Genomic DNA, 11,633 nt, shown 5'->3' with positions numbered 1-11,633 from the left:
TTGCCCAACCTTCCTTCCAAGGAGTGGCTGGTGGGTTTGAATCACCAGCCGTCTGGTTAGCAGGCAAGTGTCTTAGCCACTATGCTACCAGAGCTCCCACTTGATCTATTAGTGGTGTTATTTCACATATTAATGTTGCCACCTCATGCCACAGATTACCAAGGCCCTCTTACTAACAGAGGCAGGGTCACTAGTGTCTTCAAGATTAATCAAACTAGACAACCAATTTAGGAAGCCCATCCTTATGATTTTTCTCTCTAGAACCACTCTCGGTACCTAATGTGTTAGACTGGGTTCTCTAGAGAAACAAAACCAGTAAATAGAGAAATTTATCTTAGGAAAATGGCTCACACACTTATAGAAGCTGGCAAGTCCAAAGTTCCTGGATCAAATGTCAAGCTAGAGGCTTTTCCCAACTCTTGCAGCCTCAGGGGCTGAGGAGCTCAAGGCTGGTAGGCAGTACACTGGCTGTTGACTCCAACGAATGAAGAATCCAAGATCTCCAGGCCAGATAGTGGGTTGTTCACTTAGAGACAATTGTAGGCAGCACAACAGAATCTCGATCCACAGAAGAATGTCTCTTTTCCAGGACAGCCCATAGATATACTGGAAGCAGACCACACTCCTAAGGAAACTCCCTTTCAAAAGATTCCCTGCTCAAAACGTAATCATCTGATCCCATCATGGGAATAACTACATCACAACAGCTTAAACCACACAGAATTGTAGTCCAGGCAAGTTGACACACAGGTCCAACTATCACAGTGCATTTTCAATAAGGGTTCATACATTACAAGGAGCTTTGGTGGTGGAATGGGTAAGGCATTTGGCTACTAGCCAGTAGGTCAGTGGTTCAAACCCACCAGCTTCTCTGCAGGAGGAAGAAGAGGCACTCTAGTTCAGTAAAGATTTCCAGCCTTGGAAGAAACCCAGTGAGGGTCACAATGAGCCAGAACTCATTCAGAGGGAGTGGGTGGTAGACAGCCTCTGTCTGAGGAACCCTTCCTTACCTCATCTCCTTGCTTGCACTCTTGCCTGCTTCCTGTGATCTATTCTCCACAAAGGCAGCCAGGGTGATTGAAAAAAAAAAAAAAAAACATAAATTGAATCATCTCACTTCTCTGCCTAAAACCCCCAACATCTCCCTAACACACTTAGAATAAAGTTCCAAGTCCTGCCCTTGGTCTATATTGTTAGTGACTGTCCAGTCAATTCCAACTAAAGATGTCTCATGGTGTGCAGAGTAAAACTGTGCTCCATAGGGTTTTAAAAGGCTGATTTTTCAGAAGTAGATCTCCAGGGCTTTCTTCCAAGGTACCTCTAGGTGAATTCGTACTGCCAACCTTTGGGCTAGCAGTCGAGCACTTACAGTCTGTGTCACTCACAGTCTATAAGTCCTTGCTTATCTACCCCTGCTACCTTTATGCCTTGTCTTCCACAACTCCCTGCCTCAGTCACTCCATCTTAGGCAGGTTGGATTTGGTGCTGTTCTCTAAGCACTTCAAGTATGTGCCCAGCCTAGGACCTTAGTCTCCATCTACCAGGAACTGTTAGGCCCAAATGTCTGCAAGCCACCCTCCTTCATCTTTTTCAGGTTTCTGCTTAAATGTACTCCTTGACCATCCCATCTAAATCAGCACCCTCTCCTCCATTACTTCTGCCCCAGGCCCAACATCCTACTTTAGTTTTCCTCATATCACTTATCATCACCTACCAGTGTATTATAGGATATATTTTTATTTGTTTGCATATCTTTTATTTTCCAATAAAAAAACAAAGCCGTCACCATCAAGTAGATTCTGACTCACAGGGACTCTGTAGGATTGAGCAGAACTGCCCCACAGGGTTTCTAAGGCTCACAGGGACTCTGTAGGATTGAGCAGAAGTGCCCCACAGGGTTTCTAAGGCTGTAATCTTTATGGACACAGACTGCCACATCTTTCTCCCACGGAGCATCTGGTGAGATTCACTTAGCAGTAGAGTGCTTATCCACTGCAACACCAAGGCTCCTTTCTAATAGAATTCAATATAGCAGGGTTTGTTTCTGAAATTTATTTCCTCATATGGAAAGTGGAGAAAGATGGGGGGGGGGCGGATTAGAATGCTGTGGAATGAAAGCTCTAATAGAATGCATACTCCAAGAGGACAAGGATTTTGTCTCTTTTGTTTCTGGCTATCACAGATGCTCAGTAAACATTTGCTGAATGAATGAATGAGTGAGCAGTGGAAATTCAATAAATATTTGATGAACAAAGGAAGAAGGGGGTCTCAAATGTCTAAATGAGAACTTGCAGAGGGGTGAATCATGATCAAGTTTGAGGACAATGGGCATGAAAATAAAAAAAACTCCAGACGTTGTTAAGAACATTTTAAGAATACATTTATTAGATCTCATTTCCCTCAGGAAAGGCTAGGCTTTGATGAAAGAATGAGGGAATTTCTTAGAGACATTTCTGGGAAGGAAATCCAGGGAGATAGCTTTCTACCCTTTGTGGATATTTACATGGGCAGTCACCATCACTCTGGCCACCAGGGTCACGAACTCCTCAAAGCTGACTTCTCCATCTCGATTGTCATCCAGCTCTTGAAATATTTTGTCAATGGTAGCTTGATCTTTGGTATTCTAGGAGAAAAAGATAGCAGAGATTATGAGGTCAGGATTTCCAAACAAGATCCTTACTCTCCTTTCTCCAGGTACCCTCTCCCTTAAAGTTCAGCTTAGGGAACCCGGAAACAATAACTCATCGACCAAAACCATGGGGAAGGATCCCCAGAAGAAACAGAGGAAGAGAGAAGAAACTGTGGTGAACCATCCTGGAATCGTCCAAGACTTGATTTGGAAAGTACTCTAGAGCTCACCTAATCCAGCTCCTTGCCTGCCTCTCTCTAATTTACATATGAGGATACAGATTCAAGGAAGAGGAAGTAAATGTAACCTAAGGTGATGAGTGAGCCATGGAGAGAGAGAAGTGGAGTAATTGCCCAGCTTGCAGACAACACCCTTGGGGTTCTAACTGAGGTTGCCCCACCCCAGTCCTTGTCCTATCATGTTTCTGGGCTTGATGCTTCCTTCAGTGCAGAAGGGTGGTGCAGTTGAGTTGAGAGGGCATCACTTACCATGAGGGTGTTTGGAAGTTCCTTTGTGATCAGCTGCTTCAGCTCACCCTTACTGAGAGTGTCAAAATGCCCCACCCGCACTGAATACTGATGGAAGACATTGATTATTCCCTCCAGGTGGTCTTCCAGCATCGTCATCTTCTCAACCACAAGTTAACCTGTTGAAGACACAGGAGGTCCAGCCCTGCCCTCCTTACCACACCCTTTCTTTCCTCTCTTTCAGTATCAAGGGTTTAAAGGAAGACATGACTTCCCCCTGCATTGTGCTCTGTTGACTGTGTCTGATCCATGCTGAACTTCCCATTTATCAGTGAGATGGGGAGGAGATGGATATATAATACCAATTAAAATTTGGATTCCAGACAAACAATAGACAGGCATACCAGTTGAGCATTTACTGAGGTAGATCCACTCCTTGGAGGGAATAAGCATGAGAGAAAGAAGGGCTGCTCAGGCACAGGGAGACAGCTCAGGGGGTAGGAGTGCATGGAGAGATGGACACAGGGAAGAGGTAACTATGGGGAGGAAGTGGGAGGAGGGGGAGATGTTGCATTGTGCTAAATTGTGATCAATGTCATGAGAAAAAGTGTATGTGAACTGCTGTATGGAAAGTGTATTTGCGCAGTAAATTTTCACCCAAATCTCAAAAAAAGAAAAAAAATCTAAAAGAATCAGCCTTGGTCTCTCCACAGTGTTCCAAGCTACCCCCATCCACAAAGGAGGACTATTCAAAGGGTATTGCTCACTCAAGCTAACCTGGGAAGCGCTCTGTAGTTGATCAGGCTGTTCATATTCCCAGGTGATGGTCTATGGGCCATACACCCTTGACAGACCTTCACCATAACACTCCACCTTAGCCATCCCCAAACTCCAAGGCTCAGTTTATCTATTACACCAAGAGCTGCTGCACTTGGGACAAAATACCATCAACCCAGAGATGCTCAAGTGAACACCAGATTGTGGTTTCCAAAAGCCTACAAAGGACCCACTTGCAATCACCACCCTGTGGAAACGACCAAGGAAAGAACACTTACCCCTCAAGGCACAGGCAGCACAGAAGCAGTAGCAAGAAGCCACACTAGTGAGAGACACTGGGCCAGGCAGGTTTATATAAGACACTCCAGACTTCATCTTGAACAGTGAGTGAAGAAATCCTCTCTCTGATTCATCCTGAGGCAAATTCTGGACATGCTCTGTTGCTCAAGAGAAGCTTCTAACCTGTGGCTTTGACTGTAATACAGGCAGTTCACGTTGCACCCACCCAACAACCCACCCACTGCTCAGCCTGATTTATCCTTGCATTTCCTTAACCTCAGGTCAAGGCCCAGCCTTCAGGAACTCCATCTGCCCCTCCTTAATAATGGGCTGAGAGAATAGGTTTCACTGCCTGGAAGAGACATTTGCCAATTGTCTATTACAGGAAAAATGATAATGACAATAAAAACAAACATAACTCACTGCCATTGACTCTAGAGCCAGACTCACAACAACCCCTCCTTGGGTTTCTGAGATGGTATCTCTACAGAAGTAGACTGCTCAATCTTCCTTACAAGGAGTAGCTGGTGGGTTTGAAGCACCAGCCTCCTGGTAAGCAATCAAATGCCTTAGGCACTACACCACCAGAGCTCCCTATAATGACAAGAGAAATAATAAAAGTGAAAATGTAATCCTGGAAGAGAAAAGAGACATTAGGTAAAAACTAAAGAACTCCAAATAAACCATGAGTTTGAGTTAATAACAATGTATTAATAACTTTAGTTCATTAATTCTAACAATCAATTCTTGACTATATGCTATTTCTAATTCTTTTTGGTACAGTGACTCCTTATATTCCTTCTATCTTCTTTTGATGTTTCCTGCACTGAAGGCATTGGTGAAAAACAAGGTGCCAGGAATGGACAGAATACCAACCATCATCAACAAATGGATGCCATGTTGGAAGCTCTCATTCTTCTATGTCAAGAATTTGGAAGAGAGGTACCTGGCTAACTGACTGGAAGAGATCTGTATATTTGTGCCCATGTCAAAGAATGGTGATTTGACAGTATGCAAAAATCATTGAACAATATCATTAATATCATACTCAAGTAAAGGTTTATTGAAGATAATTCAAAAATGGTAACAGTATATTAACAGGGAACTACCAGAAATTCAAGCTGGATTTAGAAGAGGACGCTGAGTGAAGCATATGATTGCTGATGTCAGATAGACCTTGGCTGAAAGCAAACAATACAAGAAAGATGTTTACCTGTGTTTCATTGACTATGAAGGGCATTTGCTTGTGTCAATGATAACAAATTATGGATAACATTGTAAATATGAGAATTCCAGAACACTTTACTGTATTAATGCAAAACTTGTACATAGACCCAGAAGCAGTCATGTGAACAGAACAAGAGGAGATTGCATGGTTCAAAATCAGGAAAGATTTGTATCAGGATTGTATCTCCTCACCATACTTATTCCATCTGTATGCTGAGCAAATAATCCAAGAAGCTGGAAGGTAAGAAGAATGCTGCATCAGGATTAGAGGCAGACTCAGTAACAGTCTACAATATGCAGATGACACAACCTTGCATGCTGAAAGCAAAGACTGGAAGCACATACTGATGAAGATCAAAGATCACAGCTTTCAGTATGGGTATAAACATAAAGAAAAGACTCACAACTACACCAGTAAGAAACATCATGATAATCAGAGGAAATACTGAAGTGGTTAAGGATTTCAATTTACTTGGATCCACAGTCAATGCCCACGGAAGCAGCAGTCAAGAAATCAAATGACATATTGCACTGGGTATATCTGCTGCAATAGAACCTCCTTAAAGTGTGAAAACACAAAGATGTCACTTTGAGGACTAAGGTACACTCAACCCAAGTCATGGTATTTTCAGTTGCCTCATTTGGAAGCAACAGTTGGACAATGAATAAGAAGGAACAATGAAGAATTGATGGCTTTGAATTATGGAGTTGGCCAATAATATTGAATACTCCATGGACTTGCAGAAGAATGAACAAATCTGCCTTGGAATACAGCGAGAACGCTCCTTAATAGTGCAGATGGTGAGACTTCATCTCACATACTTTGAGGGAACAGTCCTTGGAGAAGGACCTCATGCTTGGCAAAGTAGAGCATTAGCAAAAAAGAGGAACACGCTCAATGAGATGGATTGACACAGTGCCTGCAGCAGTGCCCTCAAACACAGCAAGGGTTTTGAGAATGATAAAGGACCAGCAGTGTTTCCTTCTGTTGCACATAGTCTCTATGAGTCAGAGTCAACTCTTTGACACCCAACAACAACAACTCTAACAATTGTATGTGGGAGAAAGACCTGGCAATCTGTTCTCATAAAGATTACAGGCAAGAAAACTCTATAGGTTAGTTCTGTTCTGTCATATATAGGGTTTCTATGAATCGGAATCAAGTCAAGAGCACCTAAAAACAACAATGTAAGATGTTAATAAACCGAAAAGAAAAAACACTGCCATAGAGTCATATCAGACTCATAGAGACCCCTCCTTGGGTTTCAGAGGCGATGTCACTATGCAATTAGATTGCCCAACTTTCCTTCTGAGGAGGGGCTGGTTAACCACCAGCCTTCTGGTTAGCAGTCAAATGCCTTAGGCACTAGAGAAAATGTATGCATGCACATCATAACAGTCTGCACTGTGTTCTCAATTTTTCTATGAACCTAAAACTATTCTAACAAAACAAAAATCCATCTTAAAAAATCTAAACATACATTGGGCACTTACAACATGCTACACACTGCTTTTACACACACCCTCACTTAATTCTCAAAACAGCAGTGACATTTGAGTGCTACTAATATGCCCATTTTCCAGATGAAGAAAATGAGTTGAGAGGTTATGTAACATTTCGAAGTGTCAAGTCCAAATTCAAAAGCTTTGCTGTTGTTGTTGTAACATTTTTCCCTAAAATTAAAATGGTTCTTTATATACAAAATAATATATGCCTATAGAGGTGTTATGAGGCTCAACAGAGAAGAGGTGTGAGAAAGTGCTTGAATAGAGTAAAGAAGGGGTGAGGGGCACACCTGGAGTTTAAAGTAGGCAGCTTGACCAGATGGCAGCCCATCACACTCAGTTTTCCCCCAAAAGTTAGCCCAGAGCCTGGCACTGAGTCTCAAAGAATAAATATGAGGCCTCTTCCCTCACAGAGCCACCTTCTCTTAAGCAACCATCTCTGAGAAGGAAATGAACTCCCAGGCAGGAAAGGAAAAACGAAAAGAGGGTGACATCCATTTAAAGGAGTACAAGGAAAGATGGAAGGAAGTGAAAGAGCTGATTGCTACAGCCTCAGATCTGCTTTAACCTCTGAGCAGGCACGAGGTAAGAGAGAGAGATCCAATGTTCTTTCATCCAGGAAGTGCTAACAGACACCTGGTTATCTGCTAACTGGGCAGGCACTGGACAGACCAGCAATGAACAAGACAGACTCAGTCCAGTAGCATCGTGGGAGGGCTAAGGGGGATGCAGACCGTACCAGGTGACGCAGTCTGAGGCGGTGACACCAGAATGACTGCCTATAATTTTTCGTGCAGTGTTTCAGCAGAAATTCATCACTTTTTATAAAAATATCCCTGTAGTTAGTTATAACAACAAAAATATTTTTCATAATACAGCTTACACCAAATAAACAACCTCACTGCTGACTCTTCCTTGGGTTTCCAAGGCGGTATCACTACCAGAAGTAGACTGCCCAATCTTCCTTCCCAGGAGGGGCTGGTTGGTTTGAACCACCAGCCTTCTGGTTAACAGTCAAATGCCTTAGGCACTACGCCACCAGAGCTCCCAACACAGCTTACCTTTATCAATATACCTACAAGGTTAAAACTCTATGCTAATTTACTTTTTGAACCTTTTCTCTCTCCAGACACAGCTGTCAGTTGTCATTATTACCCAGTTACAATGACGCTCAAATCATGTGTCTTTGTGTGCACGCACTACAAACACATGCTGTTGTTTCTGTGGCTGCTGATGTTTTTATAGTCTTTGATTTTGTCAAATCTCCTGGTGTTTCTGCTACAATACTGTGGTAATTCATATTTGTGAACCTATATCTAGCTTTTTTGAGAATGGAGTAATAATTAAAGGAGAACAAGGAGAAAAATTTTAAAAAGATGTCTGCTCAGTTACTAATAGTGTTGTAACTAATAATATAATTCAATATAGGAAGATTATACAAAGCAATTTTATTGTTAGTATTCATATAATTTAAGAAATATTACATGTAAGCAATTTATAACTATATTTATTACATATTATTCTATGATTAATATTTATAATAAACACTACTAAGCATTCTGTAGGAGCTCTGGTAGCGTAGTGCCTAAGGCACTTGACTGCTAACCAGAAGGCTGGTGGTTCAAACCCACCCACCAGCCAATCCTCGGAAGGAAAGTTGGGCAATCTACTTCGGTAGTGATACTGCCAAGGAGGGGTCTCTATGAGTCGGGTCCGACTCAATGGCACATAACAACAACAACAACAAAGGATTCTGTATGGTCTGGTATGGGAAGAGGTCCATGTTGGGAGGGTGACACCATGAGTTACTGCACTGGGTGGCACCAGCCCTAGTGATGCCACAGACTCAGTCCCTGCCCTTATTGAGCTTACTCTCTGGGTAGGACACAGAGACATGCAACAGAATCCTTGGGGGGGGGGGGCAGGGGATAGAGGAAGGTAGCCAGTCAGGCAGAGGCATGGTTGTGGTTGCTTTAGGAAAACTTTTGGCATGTGAAATGTCAGCTTAAAGATCTTGAATGTTTATGATGGGAGGGAGGCTGAGACCTCTCCCTAGGTTTCTCTGGGTTGCAGGGTCGCAAAATTAATCACTGGAGCAGAAGGTGGATGAAATTGGTATCAAGAAAAAGGCATTGGCCAGATCAATAGCTGCATACCAAGTAGCAGGAGATGTACTAATTTTCTCAAGCAATGAAACCACATCACGAACTGCAACTGCAATTGGAGTCACCATGTGATTAAGTTTACGATAATCTGTCATTCTCCAAGATCCATCTGTTTTTTGCACAGGCCAGATAGGTGAATTAAATGGGATGTGGTGGGAATCACCACCCCTGCATCCTTCAAGTCCTTGATGGTGGCAGTAATCTCTGCAACCCTGCAACCCTTCCAGAGATGCAGTACTGCTTTTGATTTACTATTTTTGTAGGTAGAGGCAGTTCTATTGGCTTCCACTTGGCTTTTCCTACCGTAATAGCACTTATTCCACATGTCAGGGACCCAATGTAGGAATTTTGCCAATTGCTGAGTATTTCTATTCCAATTATGCATTCTGGCACTGGGAAATCACTACAGGATGGGTTCAGGGACCCTCTGGGCCCACTGTGAGACACACCATAGCTAAGACTCCATCAATAACCTGACCTGCATATGCCCCAACTCTGACTGGTGGGCCACAATGACACTTTGGGTCTCCTGGAATTAGTGTCAATTCAGAGCCAGTGTCCAGTAGACCCTGAAAAGTCTGATTATTTCCTTTTCCCCAGTGAACAGATACTCGTTATAGGCCTCAGATCCCTTTGGTGAAAGCTGGGAGAAAGATTGACATTATAGATTTTGGCAATGTAGTGGGATCCTTCTTCAAAGGGACTTGGCCTCCCCTTCATTCAAGGGATTATGGGTCTGTAAACTGACTGAAGCTCTGGTAGCATAGTGGCTAAGGCACTTGACTGCTAACCAGAAGGCTGGCTGTTCAAACCCACAAGCCACTCCTGGGAAGGAAGATGGGGCAATCTACTTCCATCATGATACTGCCTCGGAAACCCAAGGAGGGGTCGGGACCGATTAGACAGCACATAACAACAACATCAACAACAACAAACTGACTCAAGTCTGGGAATTGATTGAGAGGTCATGACTCTGTATTCTTGTGATTCAATCTAGGTTGCTGTTCACATGATCTAGAATTCTTCTGTCTATACAGATCAGTAAATATTTAGTAGGCTTGCAGTGTATTTCACTACTAGGAACACCATGAGCAAATAGCCAATGTCATGATTCCACATGAGTCAGACTGTTCTGATTACTGTTCTGACTCTGCTGTCCATTATGCTAACTACGCCTACCTTACATTTGTCGATTAACTGCTGCCACATGGCCCCTGCTACCATGGGGTCCAATCAGCCCCGTCGTAGTTAAGTGTCTTAGTTCAATTAGGGCAGTTTCCAATGTCAAATCAGGTTTACATAAAATAGCAAGCACAGCAGTCTTCAAGAATGCTGGAGCTCCCTTCACAAATTTATTCCTCACCATACTGGTAAAAGGCATGTCTTCTGGACTCTCCATTTCTGGCTCTAGGGATCTAATCTGATAAATCCATTCTAACAGACCAATTTCCCTAAGCTTCTGGATACTTTCTTCTACATTACACCACGGCAGGTCTGGTACTTTAACTGGACTTAATGTAGGCCACTGCATAATCCATGCCTCAGTAAGCCAACCAAATAAACTATTAGATCCTTTCCTAACCTCTAGAGCTGAAACACTGAATGAAGAATTCGTACTTACTGGGCATAACTCAATAAACTCAGACCGATCCAATCTTACATTCCTTGCACCATTATCCCACACCCTCAGTAGCCATTCCCATACATATTCTCCAGGTTTCTGTCTGTATATGTTAGCAAAACCAGGTAGGTCTTTTCGGGTATAGCATACTACCTCCTCAGTCACACTTTGTATTTCACCTTTTGGGGCTCGCTTGGACTTAACTTTAGTTATAGGGCTAGCAGCAACAATGGGTGATTGGGGCAGTTCCTGAGAGCATTCAGGAATGTCTTCCATGGCCTCTGCCTCAGGCAATGACCCAGAAGGAACAGTTTGGCTAATCCCATCAAACTGAGGTGGAGGGGATCATGGTTTTACAGTAATCCATTCAGATGGGAGGCATTCAACAGAATTTACAGGCTTCATATCCTGATCTTCCTGACTATCTGTCCATATGTCCCCATTCCAGGTTTCAGGATCCCATTTCATCCAAATCAATGCTCTCACTTTAAAGTCAGACACCTGTCTGGGTTGGCAATTTAATTGGCGTTGTAATTCAGCCACCCTTAAAATAAGACTCTGGGTTTGGTTTTCAGCAATATCAGCTCTGTTACTAGAAGATATAAGGCATTCTCTCACAGCACAACTGGAAGCACTGAGATCTTTTATGTGGCACTTAAGCCAAGACTCAGCAGCTCTGAGCTCATATTGCTCTTTCACCACTTTGTCTAGTGTAAGTAAGACCAACCAACCAGCTTCCTTATACTCCTCATGCTGAAAAAAATTGCAGAAAAGTATCAAATATCTGATCACCCAGAGCATCACTTCTCACAAGTACTTGATCTATTGTTGTTGTTGTTGTTGTTATGTGCCGTCGAGTCAAACCCCACTCATAGCGACCCCTCCTTGGGTTTCTGAGGCAGTATCACTATGGAAGTAGGATTGCCCAACCTTCCTTCCAAGGAGTGGCTGGTGGGTTTGAA

General features: G+C 42.9%; 1 protein-coding gene across 1 annotated transcript; it reads right to left on the bottom strand.

The window, feature by feature from the left end:
* Window positions 1-2,482: 2,482 nt before the first annotated feature.
* Window positions 2,483-3,255, bottom strand: LOC103203568 (protein S100-A12-like). Its single transcript, XM_007948628.1, has 2 exons — window positions 3,118-3,255; window positions 2,483-2,623 (listed from the first exon to the last, which is right to left on the bottom strand). Exons 1-2 carry the CDS (start codon window positions 3,253-3,255, stop codon window positions 2,483-2,485), a joined length of 279 nt encoding a protein of 92 aa, XP_007946819.1.
* Window positions 3,256-11,633: the final 8,378 nt, after the last annotated feature.

Source organism: Orycteropus afer, unplaced genomic scaffold (genome assembly GCF_000298275.1).
Source record: "Orycteropus afer afer isolate SDZICR_OR568_19922 unplaced genomic scaffold, OryAfe1.0 scaffold00217, whole genome shotgun sequence".
In the NCBI taxonomy this organism is placed as follows: domain Eukaryota; kingdom Metazoa; phylum Chordata; class Mammalia; order Tubulidentata; family Orycteropodidae; genus Orycteropus; species Orycteropus afer.
The sequence above is the reverse complement of the archived record's forward strand: the minus strand, read 5'-3'. Positions and strand labels throughout refer to the sequence as shown.